The 21,522-nt window shown below is 35.3% G+C and overlaps 2 protein-coding genes across 3 annotated transcripts; both read right to left on the bottom strand.

Moving 5' to 3' along the window:
* Positions 1-72: 72 nt before the first annotated feature.
* LOC106054804 (vitrin-like) lies at positions 73-19,939 on the bottom strand. 2 transcript variants are annotated; one of them, XM_013210835.2, is made up of 9 exons: positions 19,865-19,939; positions 16,574-16,658; positions 13,419-13,643; positions 12,870-12,896; positions 8,672-8,901; positions 8,089-8,239; positions 6,731-6,913; positions 6,147-6,176; positions 73-161 (listed from the first exon to the last, which is right to left on the bottom strand). In XM_013210835.2, exons 2-9 carry the CDS (start codon positions 16,632-16,634, stop codon positions 88-90), a joined length of 981 nt encoding a protein of 326 aa, XP_013066289.2. In that variant the 5' UTR covers positions 16,635-16,658; positions 19,865-19,939; the 3' UTR covers positions 73-87. The 2 variants fall into 2 exon arrangements, with proteins under 2 accessions (XP_013066289.2, XP_013066290.2); XM_013210836.2 differs by lacking the exon at positions 19,865-19,939 and adding an exon at positions 19,823-19,853.
* Positions 16,699-19,801, bottom strand: LOC129921658 (uncharacterized). Its single transcript, XM_056003854.1, has 2 exons — positions 17,246-19,801; positions 16,699-17,119 (listed from the first exon to the last, which is right to left on the bottom strand). Exon 1 carries the CDS (start codon positions 19,332-19,334, stop codon positions 17,796-17,798), a length of 1,539 nt encoding a protein of 512 aa, XP_055859829.1. The 5' UTR covers positions 19,335-19,801; the 3' UTR covers positions 16,699-17,119; positions 17,246-17,795.
* Positions 19,940-21,522: the final 1,583 nt, after the last annotated feature.

Raw genomic sequence — 21,522 nt, 5'->3', positions numbered from 1 at the left:
AGGAAGGGGATAAAGATATATAAAAATAGATAGAAAGGTAGAGAATTGTAATTGACAAGTGTAGATTGAGAAGTGTTTATTCATTTTTTAAAGTTGCCTCAATGGTCTTAATAAAATAAAGTTGAAACAATAAAAAGTTTTTTGAATAATACCTTTGTCATCTGAAATGAAAAACAAAAAAACGCTCGTTATTAATGACATTTACTATTACTAGTTTTAATTAACTTAATGTGAGCTTGCGCTCCCAGAGCTATATTTTTATGTATTCTATTTTTTATAGGCTAGTGCCAAATTTATTATTGTACTTCCGCTTTTTGTGTAGGTTAGGGTGGGGTGTAAAAAGTGATGTACTACATGCTGTCTTAAAACAGTTCAGTGTACAGTTGACCAGTGGTCAGTATAGTATGTCTGTGTGACAGCTGAAGATCTTTGTGGTCTGTCGTCTAATTATTTTATTATTCTGTACCTGGGACGGCCTGTAAGTTTGTACTTATTTTATATTTTCTTTTACTAGATCTATGGCACACTGTATGTAAATATGCTAGATATATTTTAATTTAGTTTTATTTTCTAGTTGGCAGTTTATGTTTTGAGCTTGTTAATTTGAAGATGGCGGCGTCCATCAGTCCTGCTTTGAGTTTTCTAGACCTACAGACCTGCCTACCGTTACGCAAAATGCGTATTCGTTACGCAAAATCTCCCAAAAATGACCGTCAGTACGCAAATACGCTTTTAACCCGTCGCGTTACGCATTTCGTATCCTCCCCCCCCCCCCTCTCTCTTGCCTAGCTTACCATCGGTCACGGAGGTCACGCTAAGCCGTCCTGTTGAGGGGGGGGGGGAGGGAACAGAAAAGGTGGGGGAACACATTGATTGGTTCTTAAAAGCAATTAGATTTAGTCTAGAAATGAAGAACGCGAGAGTGAGGGAGTGGCGGGTTGGTACCGTCAGTTAGCTGATACACCAACGTGACTTTTTTTTTGTAAGTTCATTAGTAGAAAATAATTATGTTGAATCCCTGATTCCCGTATTCATTTGTATAGAAAAAAAAATATCGAAGTGCTATCGATTTAAAACACATTGAGTGACATTGTAGATATCTAGTCTAGATCTAGATCTGGATTCTAGATCTAGAATCTAGATAACTTGTTATACAGGAATAGATCTAGCTAGACATTACGACTGATGATTACGTTATGTCATGAGTCTCTCTACATTACTCTACAATCTAGATCCAATTTAGTTGCAGTATGATTTAGAATGACTAGATCTAGATCGATAACATCTACTACCATCTAGTCTAGATCTAGACTAGATTAAATTCTTAGTCTTAGTATAGAATAGATCAAGGATGAAGGTAGGCCTACGAAAGTTTGGAGTAGACCTACGTTTGTAGCGGATCCACGGCATCGGTAACACTCTTGAGCCCAGATCTAGAGTAGATTATATTCATTATATAGACATAGATCCAGATCTAGTCTAGATATCATCTCTATTGTCGTATTGATTTAGATTGTAGATCTAATCATGACATTTAGATCTAATATTATATATATATATATATGACAAAATAGTGGTTCGCGTAAGTGTTACGCATTCTGGTGCCAAAATACGCATTTTGACCATCAGCGTTACGCATTTGGACTTTTTTTGGTAGGCAGGTCTGGACCTAATAGAATATATGATTTTATGTATTGCAGACTAATATTACTGCTTTTAGTTGCTGCAATTACTCTGCTGAAATAGCTGCTGCTTATAACTGCTGTTGTAGATCTATTCTAATTCTATTGCTATTGATACTTTTGATAGTTTTGTTATTGTTTCTGTAGATCTATTCTAGATCTAATTCTAGGGAAGCTAGTGTTATTTTGTTTCTGTAGTGTTGCTTTATTAGTGGTTTAGTTATAAGTTATAGTCTGTTTCTGTTCTTAGTGAATAGTAAGGTACTGAGCCTAAGGACAAGGTGTTCTTGTTTTAGTGAAGTTAGTGTTATGGGTTGGTCGTAGTAATAGAATATTGTAGATCTAGACTAGTTTATGGTAGTGTGTTTGTGTAGATCTAGGTCTAGCATGGGCGTAGCCAGGGGGGGGGGTTTGGGGTTCACCCCCCCCCCGAAATGAAATCCCCCCTCGAAAGGGGGGGGATCGGAATTTAGTGAAAGATTTTTTGCTTTGATTTTGTTTATTTTAGGTTAGATTTTAATACTAAACCATCACTTGCCCCAGCACAAAACCCCCTACCAGAAAACCCCCTACCAGGGGGGTTCGAGTTTAAAAACCCCTACCAGGGGGTTCGAGTTTAAAACCCCTACCAGAGGGATTCGAGTTTAGAAACCCCTACCAGGTGTTTTGAGTTTTAAACCCCCTACCTGGGGTTTTTGCAGTTAACTCCCCCTCTTCTATAAAACAAAACAAAAAAAAAATGCAAACGAAAATCCCCAAATTCCAAGAGCACAGTTAAGGAAGATTTTGATTTTAAAACCCCCTCTAAAATTTACGATAAACCCCCTCTTCAACATAAAAAAAAGATAATTACGCACTCAAAATGTTATGAACGTAGCTAAATGGGTTTTGACTCAGTTTTGAGTTTAAATCCCACTTCAGCGGGGTTTGAAGGTAAAAAATACCTCTTTAATAATAAAAAACAAAGCAAATTATACACTCAAAATGTTATGAGTGTAGTCAAAGGGGTTTTGAGTTTAAACTCCCCTCCAGTGGAGTTTGAAGCTAAAAAGTACCTCTTTAATATAAATAAAAGCAAATTACTCACTTTAAAATCTATGAGCGTAGCCAAAGGGGTTTTGAGTTTAAACCCCCCGCTAGGGGGGTTTGAGGCTAAAAAATACATCTTCAGTGTAAGAAAAAAAAGCAAATCACGCACTCAAAATGCTATGAGCGTTGCCAAATGGGGTTTTGAGTCGAACCCCCATTCAGAGGGGTTTGATGCTAAAAATACCTCTTCAATATAAAAAAAGCAAATTACACACTAAAATTATTTGAGTGTAGCCAATCCAATCGGGGTTTGGAGATTAAACCCCTTTTCTACAGATGGCTTTTTTTTAAAGTTTAAAACCCTCCAGATGGTTTTGAGTTTAAATCCCCCTTCAGAGAATTTTGAGGTGGAAAACCCCCAACAGATGATTTTGACGATAAAACTTCTCTTTTTGATATAAAATCTAAAGCAAACTACAGTCCAAAAGCGTATTCAAGAGAGGTTACACATTTTTACCAGTGGCAGGGCTCCATTAATAAACTGCATTGAATAGTCATCTGACGAAATTGAAAAACACTAAATGTGTCTTAACAAAGATGGCTAAGACAGATTTTAGTATCAGTTATAGAGATCGGGTCTAAATCAAGGAAATCCTATGCCGAACTGGGAGTCGACCCCTTAGTAAGATTGTAAGAGAGCGACGCATGAGGTTTGCGGGACATGTTCTCCTACAAAATGAATTAGGCATAAGAAGAGTTGCAATGATATCCTAGTACAACTTGACGCCACTCATTCATGGAGGTCCTCATGGCAGGTGGGAAGAGGCTTCAGACGATACCAGTGACAGATTGTTATGGAAACAGCTTGACGGTAAATGCGCCAAAGGCAGTAAGAATAGTACATTAGGTTTTTGAAATAAAACTTTTTAATAGCAGGAAAATGCAGTGTAGATACCTCAGAATATGCATTTTGTTGACTTTCAATACCAGAAATAGTGCTTGGCGGCGGGGCTTCGCCTCGCGATGGGGGAGCTCTTAGCGCTCCACAAGACCCCCTTGCTAGTAATGTCGGGGAGTCTACAATTTTATGGAAACAGCTTGACGGCAAATGCACCGAACGGCGCGGGAGGATCTAAGTCAGTAAGAATAGCACATTAGGTTTTTGAAATAAAACTTTTTAATAGCAGGAAAATGTACTGTAGATACCTCAGAATATGAATTTTGTTGGCTTTCAATATCAGAAATAGTGCTTGGCGGCGGGGCTTCGCCCCACGCTGGGGGAGCTCCTTGCGCTCCCCCAGACCCCATTGCTAATTATGGCAGGGAATCTACAATTTTTCCACTAACTCATGGAAGAACCTATTCTAGGGCACAATAAACGTCTTCTGAAAGAATGAATGGTCAGAATGTAATAAAGATTATGTACACATAGTGTTTGTAGTGGTGTAGATTTAGAGGGTTTTAGTTAGTTGATGGGTTCAGTAGTAGTGGTAACATAGTCTCACATTCGTAACTTGTGTGCCTTCTCGCAAAATAGAAGTTCCACAAGTGTATTTACTTTGAGCGAATAACTTGATGTATCCAGTGTACAGGAAATAGAATGTATTGATTAGCTTTATATGGTATACGATACATTTGGTGCACTTTTAAAAAAGCGGTAAAATAAAATTCCTTAAAATTAGTTCCTTGGACAACAAACCTAATTATATTACTGAATCGGCAACTGGGATCTTGTAAATAGGCGTCCTAGACATAAAAAATGTGAAAATTTAATTTTGTTTCTTTATATCTATCTCTTCGTCTATTTTGAACTCTTTTTATATATTTCATTTTCTTTTCTCTTTCTCTCTCTCTCTCACACACTCTATGGGCTTTGTCGCCGCACATAAAAATCATATATGTGTCAGACGCGAATAGCCTAAATTTTCAGTAAAAGAAATTACAAAGGTCAATACTGTGTAGAAGAAGTTTTGAAAGTTTTATATTATAAAACCACAGACCTATATATACTACAATTAATATAGGTATTTGCTCTCTTTTTACGATTTATTTAGGTAGGTGCTGTTTTACTACTACACACCAAGTATCTGGTTTTAGAAAAATCCATGTTCGTTTTTTTGTTTGTGTCACGCTATTCACTAACACCGTATAGATCTAAATTACATCTCTTTATTAGTATAATTTCAAAACCCCCAGGTAGGGCTCTTAAACTTAAAACCCTCTGGTAAGGGTTTTAAACTCAAAACCACCTGGTAAGGGTTTTTAAACTCAAAACCCTTGGCTGTGCTGCGGCAAGTAATGGTTTAATATTAAAATCTCACCTAAAATAAACAAAATCAAGGCAAACAAGGTTACAAAGACAGTTTGTGTGGAAACACAAACTTAAAATCGGCCCCCGAAGTGGTCCACCCAGGTAGGCTTCAATATTTTCAGAAATAACATCCAAATGAAATTATATCAAAGACAAATGAGAGATAAGAATGGAGAAAGAAGGTTGACAGATCTTATGTAGTGCCCCAATGGTGCTGCAGATCAAAGGATAGGTTCAAGTGAATGCAAAGTCAGATGTGAACCTAGCCTAATTAGTTCCCCTTTCAGACCTTGTGGTCTATAGGGCAGATGATGTAAAGTTCATCTGTTTTTGTGGCCTACGGTTAACGAGGTTGTCATGTAGCCAGCACAACGACCAACCGCCTTTACTTTTCCCCAACAAATGTCAGGTACCCATTAGAGCTGGGTAGACTCAGTGGCGCCCAAGGATTCCGAAGTTGAAAATCCCAGTCTTCACCAGGATTCGAACCCGGGACCCTCGGTTCGGAAGCTAAGCGATTTAGCGAGCCTCTCCTGGTCTTTACAGAATGTAATTGTTTTGAAAAGGCTTAATCTTCTATTTGAATTGCCTATGTCTATACTTATATGATCAAGAAAATGATATTTATAAGATTACTATTCGTTTTAAATTAGGTCTAACTTATAATGCATACTAATTAGCTTTTTCTCTTTAAAAAACTGCTTGCATAACTGATTTTATAAATTAGATTTTTCGCTTTCAGAAAAAAAAAAAGTAGCCGTTGCATCAGAACTTTGAATGGTCTAAAATATTGTGATGTCGGATTTTCAATATCTTTTCTAGTTTACGAGATCTAAATGGGACGGACGGACAGACGGACAGACATTTCGCACAAAACTAATAGCGTCTTTTTCCCTTTCGGGGGCCGCTAAAAATCAGTCACTAAATCCGGCGCCATTTCATTTCAATTTCATTTCGGGGGGGAGGGGTTTGAACCCCAAAACCCTTCTTGGCTACGCTCATGATATATATGTATCTTTCCTTCTCTATTCTGTGGTTAATATTTTTATTTTTAAATTTACAAATTCAAAAGATTACAATATGACTATTCTAAAACATGCATGAATATCTATGTCTAGACTTACCTTCAATTGGTGTCACAACGCCATTACATTCTGTAAGCAGAAAAAAAAAAGAGTAAAAAAAAAAAGTAAAATAAAAAATTTATAAAAATAAAAATAACACATTAATTTATTATTTTAAAATGTAATATTAATTCTATATATTCTTCGTGGTCAATTAATTTTATCATTTGTTTAGTAGCTTTTACACATTTCCTACTGGAATACTTTCAGGACGTATAGGACTAAGTATTTTATAGTATATTAGTAAAACAAATGAGTTGACAATTTGTCGTTAGATATTATGTAATCTCAGTGTCCTGATCTTTAAGCATTGAGAAGCATTGCTTTTTTTTATATCTACAAGTATACTTCACGACAAATGCGTAGAGATAAGTTTCTTTTCTAATGTCTGTGTTTTGAAAAGTCAAAAGTAAAATGTGTTTAAATAAAATGATCCCTACGGAAGAATATTACCCCCCATGTTGTTGTTTTTCGTGTGCTTAGAGATCCATACATTCTCAAAAGGCGACATTAAAATTTAGTCTTTCCCGTTGATAACATAAATTAAAATTGTATTACTTCTAAAATTGCATATACCATTTCACCTTTGCAAGTTTTCTGAGCTGTCACATACAACAACGTCTGCAGATTCTTGTATTCGTCAGTCGTGAAGACGTGGGCTGGACTCTTGGCCAGTACAACTAATTCATTTTCAAGGATGTTATTTCCTACACCAATGGACATCATGGTCACTCCACTGTTCTTCAATGCAGTGGCTGCTCCGAAAGCTAAAATAATTAAGAATATACAACTATATATTTATAAATTATATACAACAACAAAATTAAGAATGTAGAAGTATATATTTATAAATTATATACAACTATATACTAAACCCATCTAAAAGCAACTTTAAGCCTATACAATAGGTAACAGAGCTTTAATGTCGTGTGCAATGAACGAATTTTATAACCTGTAGAAACCTCTTTTCGCCTTACTTTAGATAAGCCTGGCTTTTCCGAATTACTCCCAACATTTTGATCCTTTTTCAGTACCCACTTTCAAAAGTAATCATCATAGTCATAATATATTCAAATTTCTATAATGAATTTTGAGGTATTATTGGATTTTTTTTATAAATTATTTTACATATGAATATTGCGTTTTTATAAAATGATTTTTGTTTTTTGCATAAAATCTACATCTCCTTTTAATATACAACATAATATATTATAGATCTATATTTCTATATAATCGATAACTTTATGCTTGTTATCATTATAAATGCTATATCTCTTTATCTATGTCAGTACATAATTTGTAATTTATGTTTCTTTATAATTTATCAATGCACAAATAATAATAGTAAAAGTAAGAAATCAATAATCCTTTTGAAAACAGCCTCATAGAAGTTTAAAATCAGCCGTGCAAAGTAAAAACCGATGGCTAGTCCTACACTTGGCTATCAAAGCTAGATTTAGGTCTGTGGAGTTGGGCAGCTAGTTAGCATAGAGACGCATCCAAGTTGAATGATTTTAAACGTGACAGTTAGTGACGCCACAGATAGTGGGGTTTGCCTTGTTTATGTTAATATTAGTAAGTTTGTATTAGGATTTTAATGTGATGACATGGAGACTTTAATGTGATGACATGGAGACTTTAATGTGATGACATGGAGACTTTAATGTGATGACATGGAGACTTTAATGTGATGACATGGATGAATGACTCGACTGTGGCCTTTACGTGTTAAACAGTGGTCAATTTATTCTGGACTTAGTTCTTCGCTAGTTCTTGTAATAGTGTTGGTTTAATATATCATACTTGCAAGTAATATACGCGTACAAGGCACTCACACATCTCCTAAGTAGTTTGTCTAAATCAGTCATAGAAGAAAATCCTATTACAGGGGCGCCTCATGTTTGGCGCTTTTTTTCTAAAATTGAAATCAATAGCTTCTTACTTAGCATAGCATTAGCAGAGTTTCCATCGGTCAGTGTAATGACTACTTTAGGTACACCAGGTCTGCCAGTTGTGGCCAGTAGACTATTGGCCATCACCAAGGCTTTGTCAGTGAAAGTATTACCTAGAAGGTATGGTGTCTTCAGTATGGCCTGGAATAAGTGCATAATTGTTCAAAATTTCAGTTCAGATCCGAGATTGGGTGTCAGCGAAATAACATGTAGCCTACAAACGTTTTTAACAGACAGACAAAGTTGATAAAAGATTTGTCAAAAAATAAAAAAGGTCAGATTAGTCTTGTTGTATATCTTTTGGAAGCTAAGAATTTTGTGGTAAAATTATTTCAATAAAGGATACGGAAAGATATATCGCTAAATGAAGGCGTTAGTTTAACATACAAGCCTTAGAATAGTTGTGTAAATAGCTTAGTTTGGAGTCTAACTTGACTTTTTAAGTCCACTAACTGTACAAATGGTTAGGGTAAACTAACCATAACGTTTGATCAACTAACATAAATTTTAGTCAGCTAAATATATTTGTTCATCAACTTACTAAAAAAAAGAAACGGATTAATGATAAACTACCTCGAGAAGTTCTGGGTGGTTATTGTAAGTAGAAAGATCAAATATTTTCCTGGCATTGTCACTGAATATGACCAAACCGAATCTGAAATCATCATTTCCAATCTGAAAGGATCCTGCAAAGTTGGCCAGGAAAGAGAGAGCCTCTTGGTAGTTGAGGCTGCCAATGCTGCCAGAAGAGTCAAGGACGAATATGACGTCAGCTTTTCCGAGACACTGGAAGGGGACAGGCGCTGGTAAACGAAAAGTATGACGAGAAATCATTGTGAGATTCTATTGTATACACGTATCTTAATAGATAGATAGATAAACAGATAGATAGATAGACAGAAATATAGGCAGGTAGGTAGGTAGATATATAGATAGATAGATAAATAGTTAGATAGATAGATAAATAGATCTAGATAGATAGAAAGATAGATAGATAGATAGATAGAAACATAGGCAGGTATGTATGTAGGTAGATAGATAGATAGATAGACAGACAGATAGATAGATAGATAGAAATATAGGCAGGTAGGTAGGTAGGTAGACAGATAGATAGATAGATAGATAGATACATAGATAGATAGATAGATAGATAGATAGATAGATAGATAGATAGATAGATGGATGGATAGATAGATAGATAGATAGAGAGACAGATAGATAGAAATATAGGCAGGTAGGTAGGTAGATATATAGATAGATAGATAAATAGTTAAATAGATAGATGGATATATATATATATATATAGATAGATAGATAGATAGAAATATAGGTAGGTAGGTAGATAGATAGATAAATAGATAGAAATATAGGCAGGTAGATAGATAGATAGATAGAAATATAGGCAGGTAGGTAGATAGGTAGATAGATAGAAATATAGGCAGGTAGATAGATAGGTAGATATATAGATAGGTAGATAGATCTAGATAGATAGATAGATAACAGATTTTCGCGGCCTCCTGATTTACCAGGAGCTCTTTGAAATCTCAGTACTCATTCATCACTAAAGTTTGGGTAGGGATATGGATAATAAGTGAAAATTAAGAGTTTGTATTAGAAAATAAATTCGTCTTTGCATTTTATTCATTATTTACTGCGTACAGAATTACTTTACGAGCATTGCGTGTAGAGAAGCCATAAAATATATCATACATTATATCATAAGAATTCTATTTCATACATAGATCACGCCCAATAGCACGAATTACAGCAAGACTGGTTTCAGTCGTTCTCAATTTTATTCGTCTCCGTGTTTTAAATCCTCGACAATTTTCAATGTTTCTGGATGACTTTGGACACATATTTGATTGTGTTCCCTACTACACAGAACTCCGCTGGCTCTCCTTTCATAAAGTATTGAAGAGATTTTTTGCACTGCGTGAAGAAATTGTATTGTTTCTGAACATGAAAGGTGAATCTGTTGAACATTTCCAAACTGACGGATGGGTACAGGATTTGGCATTTGCAGTTGTCTCACTGGTCACCTGCAAGACTTGAATTTGAAACTTCAAAGTAAAGACAATAGTGACACAACTGCGTGTGATGATGTGAAGTGCTTTCAAGCAGAATTACGACTGTGGATAAACCAAATATGAAGAGAAAATCTTCACTTTTCAACGTGTCAGGAACTGAAAAGATTAAATACTGCTGCCTGCAACATGTGGTAAATAAGTACTACACCTGAAAACGTCAGTAGATGCTTTCACTGGCCGTTTTCATGACTTCGTTTCATACGAGCAGAATTTTTGTTTTTTGTATCTCCATTTTCATTTGCTTCTGAAAATGCTGCTGGTAATGTGCAACTAGAGCTGATAGAATAGCAGTTAGATTCTTCGTTAAAAGCGAAGTATATAGAAGTGGCTGTGCCAAAATTTTACAGTTTTTTTTACCTGAACGGTACGTTGAATTGCGGAAATTTGCAGCCAGATTTCTAGCTATGATTGCCAGCACTGATTTCTGTGAGCAGTTCTTTTCCATAATGAAAGCTACAAAAACATCTCACCGTTCAAGAATATCTGATCAAAATGTGTCATCATTGATGAAAGTGTGAGTGGCAAACAAACTTTAACCCGACATTAATTGCTTGTATCCCAGAAAAGATGTCAAGCCTAACGCGTAAACAAAGTAAGTTTTTATTACCAAAATGTACTACAAATTTAGCTAACTAAGGGACAGGTATGCCATTAATTATTGTATTCTATTGTATTGTTTCTATTAAGTTGGACATGCCTGGTTTATAGGTTGTACGTAAAACTAACTTTCTTGTTGTAGAGGGATGTTGGGGGGGGGGGGGGGGAGCGGGTAAGTAAAAGTGCTACTAGAATTCGCGGACCATAAGTGTCTATGTGGGGGGTGGAATGACCCGGCCATATTAAACAATAGAAAGCCTGGAAATAAATCAACGGGCAGAGCAGGTGTGTAATGATTGTGTGTGTGTCTGTCTAAAAAAAAAAGAAATAATTATAGTTAATCTATTTACATGGGCGTAGCCAGGATTTATTTCCGGGGGGGGGATTCCCCCCCCCCCTCGCCCCCCCCCCCCCCCCCCCCGGCGGGAAATTTTTTATATATATATGTGTGTGTGTGTGTGTGTACATAATTAATCTTCATTACATTCTGACCTTTCGGAAGACGTTTATTGTGCCCTAGAATAGATTCTTCCTGGAATTAGTGCTAGCAAGGGGGTCTGAGGGAGCTCGCAGCGCTCCCCCAGCGCGGGAAGAAGCCCCACCGCCGAGCACTATTTCTGGTATTGAAAGCCAACAAAATGCATATTCTGAGGTATCTACAGTGCATTATTTTGCTATTAAAAAGTGTTATTTCAAAAACCTAATGTGCTATTCTTACTGACTTAGACCCTCTCGCGCCGTTCGGCGCATTTTCCGGCAAGCTGTTTCCGCAACTCTTATTTTGCGTAATTCATGTTGTCGGAGAACATGTCCCGCAAAACTCATGGACGCTCTGTCACAACCTTACTAAGGGTTCGACTCCTAGTTCGGCATATGATTTCTTTGATTTAGACCCGATATCTATAACTGACTTCTAAAATCCGTCTTAGACATCTTTGTTGAGTCACATTTAGTGTTTTTCAATTTCGGCGGAAGTCTATTCACACGTTATTAATGGAGCCCAAGCCACTGTTAGAAATTTGTAAACTTTCTTGACTAGGATCTTGGAATTACATGCCTGTATTTCGCCTTAGATTTTATATCGAAATGGAAAGTTTTTTCGTCAAATCATCTGTTGAGGGTTTTTTAAACTGAAAAATCTCTGGAGTTTTTTTGTTTTTTTTTAAATTTAAAACCCCATTTAGCTACGATCATAGAATTTGGTGACTGTAGTTTGCTATAAAATAATATTGAAGAGAGAGGTTTTCAACTCTAAACGCACTGTAGGGGAATTTTAAACTCAAAACCATCTGGAGGGGTTTTAAACTTTAAAGAAAAAGCCATCTGGAGGAAAGGGATTTAAACTCAAAACCCCTTTGGCTACGCTCATAGATTTTATAGTGTGTAATTTGCTTTTTTTTTATATTAAAGAGGTACTTTTAGCTTCAAACCCCAACTGGAGGTTAAACTCAAAACCCCTTTGGCTACTTTCATAGAATTTTGAGTGTAATTTGCTTATTTTTATATTGAAGAGGGGTTTATCGTAAATTTTGGAGGGGGGTTTTAAATCAAATCAAAATCTTCCTTAACTGTGCTGTTGGAATTTGGGGATTGTTGTTTGCATTTTTTTGTTTTGTTTTATAGAAGAGGGGGATTTAACTGCAAAAATCTCTGGTAGGGGGTTTAAAACTCAAAACCCCCTGTAGGGGGTTTTAAACTCAAAGCCCCTGGTAGGGGTTTTTTAACTCAAAACCCCCTGGTAGAGGGATTTGTATCTCAAAAACCCCTGATAGGGTTTTTTTAAATTTCAAAACCCCCTGGTAGAGGGTTTTTAACTCAAAACCCCCTCGGCTGTGCTGTGGTAAGTGATGATTTAGTATTAAAATCTCACCTTAAATAAACAAAATGAAAGCAAAAATCAGTCACTTATCCCGTTGCCCCCCCCCACCCCCCTGTGGGGGGGATTTCATTTCGGGGGGGGGGGATTTGTACCCCCCCCCCTGGCTACGGCCATGTCTATTTACTCACTTATTGCTCATTAAAAATGGGTGTGTTTTTTTAATTATTCAATTTTAAAAACATTTTGAACAAGTTTGAACACTTACCTAATAAACCAGCATTTTGATCAGTTCCTACATGAAAAACAAAACAGGTAGATATTGGTTTTAGATTTGTACAAAAAATAATCTCTGTTATATTCAACATTTTATATAAATACATCTTTCTCCTTTAGATGAGTTCATCGTGTAAACATTTGCGTCGACATTGATAAATAGTATATAATAAAAGTCATTTGATAGTCTTTTGGCGAGTTATTTTTTATTAACTTATTTAGATGTTTCACGACCATTGTAGCAGACTGCGTAAAATCAATCTAGCAGAAATGTCTTACCAAATTTAGATTAGTTCAAATGAGAATAAAATATTTAATCATGATAATTAAACATCCAGTAGATTTTGATTTATTGTTACACATTTTAATTAACTTTTAAATTTAAAAAAAAATGTGTTGGAGTCCTATACTATGTTTACAAGTTTGTTGTTAGCACACTGATCACAAGGACGTATATTTACAAGTTTGAAACATCAACAATACCAATATCTTTAAATACCATACTGACAATGAGATGTAACCATGACAACGTATTACTTACTGTCTCTGCAAGGTACTATTCTCAGTCCTACAGCACACAAGACGTTCACGCCTGCACTTACGGCAGCTTTCAGTGTGTCATCGAGGACAATTCCAGCTCTCTGGAAAACACGCCCGATTGGTGTTGGTAGCCACGAATCAACGTTTAGATAACTAGGTGCTGTAGGCTTTTGGATTATAACTGGGCCTATGCCTAGGGGAGGTATTGTGCGCCTAAATATTGGCCCTGTGGAAAGTGAAAACAAAACAAACCAAATAACAAAATACATTTTTTTAAACTTATTTAAGGGAAGAACTACGCACTTAAAACTATATATATCTCAATAATGTTGAAGTTATTTCTCTTTTTTTCGACATCAAGCAAAATAATTAATTAACAATAATTCATTGACGAATAGGTTATTTATTTAAGTGATTCATATTTTGTTAAGCTCATTAAATAGTTGTTTAAAGTTTCAACTTCATTAGAGAATGGGTTTGAGAGAAATAACACGTTCAAACTTTTTACCAGACAGACCGAGTGAGCTGATTTAAGCAAAAAAAAAAAAAAGTCTATTACTGCAAACACTTGAAGTTAAGACTCAGCGTTTGATATTATTAGTCATGTAGTTTAGGAGGCTTAGGGTTAGAGTCAGGACTACCCAGGAAGAAGTAATGCTGGAAACGATATCCAGAACAGAAGCATATGTAGAACATGTAACAAACAACGCGAACTGGAAATGTGGTAGAAACATAGACAATAAATAAACAGATCATCAATTCTACAGGGTACAGTACCAGGCGGATGAGAGTGCGGAATGCAATCAGTCGGTTAACCTAAAATGTTAAATTAAAATATTCTTCAAAAGCGCAATAAAATAATAATGTCGTGATGTCGTAGCGTCATGAAGCAAGGTGATCCACTAATAATACGGTGCAGATAATTATGGTTTTAATGACTTTATTGAAGATAATGATAATGATGACGTCGATGGTAAAAGTAAGGAGGAAAAATAATTAGGCACATTACTATAATGTTGATAATAGAAATGAAGATAATAAAAATAAGGACGTCTTGATAATTGATAACAAATGTGACAATCAAGGTGTCTGGACAACAATGAATAGGACATGGAAAACGTAGCGAAGAAGTCATGATGAGCGCGTACATTGCTGACAGAATGTCACAGACACAAATGAATGCCGTATAATCATTCTTTTTTTTTCATAAAGATATAAAAAGTAAGGTAATCAAGTATACTCGAGGTTCAGACTGATCAGTTTGAAGAGCAAGACGCTCTATTATCAACGTAGATGAATACAATTCACCACTACATATTTATCCCTCAAGTCAGTACTGTCATCAGCAGTGTCAAGTATTTCATTTTGGTGTTGGCGGTTAAATTTTGTTTTTATCAAGGATTTTAATATTAGTGTCACAGGTTGTTTTTCTTAGCAGAAGGTATCAATTCTGCTACAGTATTTTACTTGAGATTGCCAATATCAGCTTCTGTAGATTTATTTCTTCTCTCTGACATGCAGGGATTCTGTAGATATTATCTCTGGATCTAATTATCTTTTGAGATTCAATTAACGAAGGTCCTTTTAATTCAAATACAAAACTTTAATTGGATAACTAGGAATCACTTTAATATACAGAAATATACAAAATAAAACTGTATCAACTGAATAACTTTTTTCTAAGCTCAATAACAAATATATTCAGATAAGTACTAATTTCACGACTGAAGAAGTATATACGACTAGACTATAAAAGTTTCAATTCCACACTTCATACACAACCTATCTCTTTGAAATTACCTCCACAACTAAATTCTTTAAATAAGATAATATAAGATAATTTTATTGATCCAATCAAATGGAAATTCAGTTTGACTACAATTGACAACATCAGCGTAACTACTGTACAATAACAGTATAGATGAAAAATTCGAACAACATTCACACACAAAACACATATACATTCATAACCAGCGCTTTAGGAATTAGACTTCTATGTACTTCTCGATGACGACAGCTGATCTTGTAACACTCTGACCGATAGTTGGATAAAGGAGTTTTTAAATCTTTCTGTTTTAGTCCTAATGGAAAGGAGACGACAACTTCGTTCAGATCTTTTGTAACAGTGGTTAAATGGGTGCAGATTGTCCTTAAGAATCGTGAGTGTTTTGGAAAGGCATCTTTCATGAAAAAGCTCTTCAAGAGATGGTATCTGTTTTCGAGTAATACGCGATGCTTTTTTAATTAGTCTACTTAGTCTAAGTCTTTGTGCCAGTGAATCCCGCTCTATCAAACCATTTCCTTAACTCCTCCCACAAACGCTTTCTATTCAATCCAATGATTCCCAGAGACCGCCAAACTAAACACGTGTAGATGACGTCATGGGTTTTTCTATACACCAGCGTGTGGGTTTTTCCTTAGCCCCGCGCGTGGGTTTTTCCTTCAGCTGGAATAAATTATTCTAAGTTTATTACCCTAGATTAGGCTTATTTAAACTGATACGTGACAATTAGGTATTTTCGGTTCCAAGAGTTTCTGATGCCTGACAAAAAAAGATGGCTTTTAATAAGTCACGAGCATTTTAATTAATAACTGTAATATAGCCTCTTTCATTTGCGAAACAATTATTGGACATGGAAATGTGATGACTGGATATAAGGTGGATATAATGTGTGGTCGGGACGATGTTACCCATCCAGCAGTTCCTCCTCTCCATGCAGTTGATCCATCCAAGGGCACGGCAATGACAATACAGTTTTGGATTAGCGGCATCTCAGGCTCGGCCAGCTGTAACACTGTATTCTTCAAACTCCTGTCTTCTGATTTTTCCTAAGAGTTAACTTTCGAAGCCTTTCCCATGTTTGCGTATAGCTGTATTCCGTGGCGTAGCACATTACGGCGCAAAAGGGTGCAGGCATTTAGTGTCCTGGCACTATCAGTATCATGACGTGTCATGACTAGCAATATGTTTTACCTTTACATCATACAAATTCAACTTTCTAACTATTGCTTCCCCTTACGTACCAACAAAAGCTTAGCATTATGCAGGTAAATTTAGATTTGGCTATTAATGTCTCTAATTCATGTAAAGACTCCTCCTTATTTAACTTAATATTAAATGTATTGAATTAAATTCAAACAAAACATGATACTCACATATCAAGCTATTGGCATAGACGAAACAAAGAGAAAAAATGAAGCCGTAGACTAGTTTCATGATTGATCACTGACACGCTTGAATCTAAACAAATAGTACATCTTTAAGTTTCCAATATACAGGTTCAATATTTTACCATTAAATACTTTCAAACATTTTGTTAAGACTATGTCAAGTTTTTCAAGCCCATAACAAAAAATTATTATAAATGTGGCTGAGACCACAATGAGACACTAACATCGCAAGTGTTTGTCTTTGAAGCGAAATGTAAAAGAAGTATTACAAGTAAAGTCTTGGTAATGATTCACATTATCTGACGCAGATACAGTCCGACGTCAGTTGGTGATCAGTATTAGAACTTTTGAACTAAAACATGCTTTAACATGTGGCATTGGCTTTACATGGCATACAGTATAGTCGGTACTGCAATGCTAAGTCTATCTGTTCTATATTACACTCCTTATACTTTGGACTCTTAGGGTAACACCTTCTTGTTATAGTTAGGTTTCAAATACAAATAGCACAATTAGGAATTTTAGCCAAGTCTATTGGAATAGCACATCTAAAGATGAACTGCTGGCTAGCAGAGAATAGTAGAATTTTTTTTTTGTGTGGGGGGGGGTGTAGGCGGGACTGATTTAGTATAGAATGTAAATAAGAGAAATATTGACCAGCCTGACACCTGCCCTCCTAAAACACTTTTACGACGATATCAGAACAGACAAATGTATTGGTTTAAACAAATGAAAATTTCTTTTGATCACAATTGTCATTAGCATTACTACTATAATCAGGGCCGGATCTAAGTAATTGGAGGTCCCGTGGCAAATTTTTGTGGAGGCCCTTACACCTTTTCAAATGCTTTGAAAAAATTCCAATAATTAATAATATTTATATCTAAAAGAATGTCATATTTTTGTAGAAATCAATAGAGAACTAGTAGATTTTATCTCATTTTCCTATTCTAAAAAAAAATTTAATATGTATATTTTAGAAAAAAAAAAAAGATGCGTTTTGAGAATGTGAAGAGTAAGGCCTGGTTTGATGTACACTACGCCAATATATTACGATCACGCTACAAGAGGATAATTTTTAACCACGACAGAGTTTCTAACCTTAAGAACCAAGGAGTAAAAATGACCCCCTGCCTTAAAAAATAAAAAGCTAGAAGAAAATTATTTTTAAAAAGTTTCTAAACCATCAAAAATTTTGATATTTTATTTATCTCAATTTTGACAACGTGCTATCATGGATGACTGGCAGTGGCCTCCCCTTAAATATATCCCTAACTGTAACAAAAACAATGTTTTGGCAAACAGATACAGATACAGAAACAGATACAGAAACAGATACAGAAACAGATACAGATACAGATACATAAACAGAAACAGATACAGAAACATAAACAGAAACAGATACATAAACAGATACATAAACAGATACAGAAACAGAAACAGATATAGATACATAAACAGAAACAGATACAGAAACAGATACATACACAGAAACAGAAACAGAAACAGATACAGAAACAGCAACAGAAACAGATACAGATACAGAAACAGAAACAGATACAGAAACAGATACAGAAACAGATACAGAAACAGATACAGAAACAGAAACAGATACAGAAACAGATACAGAAACAGATACAGAAACAGATACAGAAACAGATACAGAAACAGATACAAATACAGAAACAGCAACAGAAACAGATACATAAACAGATACATAAACAGAAACAGATGCATAAACAGAAACAGAAACAGATACAGAAACAGAAACAGATACAGAAACAGCTACATAAACAGATACAGAAACAGAAACAGATACAGAAACAGATACAGATACAGAAACAAATACAGATACAGAAACAAATACAGATACATAAACAGCAACAGAAACAAATACAGATACAGATACATAAACAGATACAGATACAGATACATAAACAGATACAGATACAGAAACAAATACAGATACAGATACAGAAACAAATACAGATACAGATACATAAACAGATACAGATACAGATACATAAACAGATACAGAAACAGAGACAGATACATAAACAGATACAGAAACAGCAACAGAAACATATACAGAAACAAATACAGATACAGATACATAAACAGATACAGATACAGAAACAGATACAGATACATAAACAGATACAGAAACAGCAACAGAAACAGATACAGAAACAGATACAGAAACAGAGACAGATACTGATACATAAACAGATACAGATACAGAAACAGCAACAGAAACAGCAACAGATACAGATACAGAAACAAATACAGATACAGAAACAAATACAGATACAGATACATAAACAGATACAGATACATAAACAGATACAGATACAGAAACAAATACAGATACAGATACATAAACAGATACAGATACAGATACAGAAACAGAGACAGATACAGATACATAAACAGATACATAGACAGAAACAGCAACAGAAACAGATACAGATACAGAAACAAATACAGATACAGATACATAAACAGATACAGATACAGATACATAAACAGATACAGATACAGAAACAAATACAGATACAGATACATAAACAGATACAGATACATAAACAGATACAGAAACAGCAACAGAAACAGAGACAGATACAGATACAGAAACAGATACATAAACAGATACATAAACAGATACAGATACAGTACATAAACAGATACAGATACAGAAACAGATACAGAAACAGAAACAGATACAGAAACAGTTACATAAACACATATAGGTAAAAATCTAAGACATTTAAGTAAATCGATTTTTCTGCTAGTTTTTTTTTTGGTATCTACTCAACTTTGAAAATACATTGTTCATCTTTTATCTTTATATGCTAAAACTTTTAGTTCAATATCCCGTTATGCTAATTTCACCATTATTAGTCACTATTTAGTCTAGCCACATAGTCATAGCGTTAGAACAAACCCTTAAAGTTTTTAATTTGTAACTTAACTTTACTCCGAATCGTAAAGACATCATCAAACATATTTTTTTAAATAATAAAATCTAATCTTAGCTATTGCGTCTATTATCTATGGGTATATTATATTATTATATTATTGCGTCTATTATCTATGGGTATATTTTATTATTATATTATTGCGTCTATTATCTATGGGTATATTATATTATTATATTATTGCGTCTATTATCTATGGGTATATTATATTATTATATTATTGCGTCTATTATCTATGGGTCTCTCTATTAACAACCTGTTATCCTGTAAAACTTTTGTGAGGACAAAAGTAACTTACCAGATCTCCTAATGTAGATCGACAATGTGTTCGTCTTTTCAAACTTATACCAAGACACTTGAGATCTAATTAACTCTTGATCTGTAATTAACATTTCCAATATGCAGGGGCGGATAGTTTTTAAGAAGACCTGGTAATACTGAAGGTTTTTATAAGGACGTTTATATCTTTCTTCTTCATCTTTCTTGTTATTCACTAGCAGGCATTAGAGAACCAATCTGTTACCAGGATTCAGCCCCCGTCGCCTCAGTGTGGCGCCTCCGTGAAAATGTCTAGTAGTGGAAACTAGATAGGCTAGGAACAGGACGCGAACAAGGCACCCTGCAGGACACCTTGGGTGAGCTTTTTTTTTTATCTCACTCGGGGTGGGGATAGAACAAATAGCCAGCACCCCAATCAAAAAGTCCGTCACGCCGTTCCACAAGGGGGCCTACATCAGAAACTCGTGGCTGGAGTGGCGGCCCCTACATGGAATAGTGGCGGTTAAAGTATAAGGAATATGAAGTATACTCTCCGTGGTAAGCGATGCTCCCGGCAACTTATAGCGAGTGAAACCCATGAACTTGGGCGGTGCGCCGTGTATGTGGTACGGTCACCCAGTGGTTTATGGCCATCACTGCTGGGGGCCCTCAGACAGGACAGGAGTGAAGAGCCCCTACGTCCAGGCCTGTTCACTGGATAAAAGCCTTTCGAACGATCAATGGAATAATGGCGCCTACAGCGCCGATTCCCTACGCGACTTTATTGAAGGTAACCAGTATGGGATTAACTTCGCAGTAGTTTTTAGGCAGCTATTTATATATTTTTTTGTTCAAATAATAGGATGTTCAGAGATTAGGGGTCATCGTGCCTCTTTATTAAGTATACAACTTGAAATACATGGTCAGCATTATGTGGAGACTTCACACAAGACCATCTTTCTGAATATATGTTGTCTCATTCTGTAAATTTATAACAAAAGATATTCAAATTAAAATAGAGAAACATCATTTACTAAAATGTGGACTCTTAGATTACACGAAAAGGCATATTTCTTTTTCCATATACTAGGACAAATAATTACGCGTGTTCCTTCTTCCCTAGCTCTTTCTCTCCTAATTGACGATACCATCGTTGATTTCACCACATTGAGTGAAATTAATGTTTGATTTTATAAACTTTACTTTGTGTTACATAATAAGAGCATTAGTTCCCCTTTAATTCTATAAAAAATAAAACATTTACTGATGGAAAATGACATTTTGGAGCGTAATCATAACAGGGTAGTGAAATATGAAAAATTCCGTGAAAACGTGGAAAGATAATTACTGAAAGAGCTACCATTAGCAAAATGAAACAGATTGCATGAGACAGACAGGAAAATGGAATAGTTTAAGTGTCTTATTAACATGCATGACTAGAAAAACTATATGAAAATAATGTCAAACAGGCGCATGATTCTATCTTAATAGCGTTTCCTGAAAGAACCTCTTTAACACTGTTGGGAGGTTCGACCCAGCGTTGCTGTCATAATGTAAGTAGTACATCTATACTGTACACACCATCCTTTGGCAGAATATGTCGTCTATCCACCGTATTTCTATTATGGAGCGATGGCACCTTTAATGCATTTTTAGACAGTGAAGCATCGTTGTTATGGTCGATAACATTAAAGAGTC

Source organism: Biomphalaria glabrata, chromosome 11 (assembly GCF_947242115.1).
Source record: "Biomphalaria glabrata chromosome 11, xgBioGlab47.1, whole genome shotgun sequence".
Taxonomy (NCBI): domain Eukaryota; kingdom Metazoa; phylum Mollusca; class Gastropoda; family Planorbidae; genus Biomphalaria; species Biomphalaria glabrata.
Note: the sequence above shows the minus strand (reverse complement) of the source record. Positions and strands in the feature narration are given on the sequence as shown.

Bases quoted from the DNA above. Each gene is read 5' to 3' on its own strand.
- LOC106054804 (XM_013210835.2), bottom strand. From the start codon at position 16,634: ATGAAACTAGTCTACGGCTTCATTTTTTCTCTTTGTTTCGTCTATGCC. The intron at 12,897-13,418 runs GTAAGTAATACG...TTTTTCATGTAG, and splicing joins AATAGTACCTTGCAGAGACA to GAACTGATCAAAATGCTGGT. The intron at 162-6,146 runs GTAAGTCTAGAC...TTTTCATTTCAG, and splicing joins CGTTGTGACACCAATTGAAG to ATGACAAAGGTATTATTCAA.
- LOC129921658 (XM_056003854.1), bottom strand. From the start codon at position 19,334: ATGTGTTTATGTAACTGTTTCTGTATCTGTTTCTGTTTCTGTATCTGT.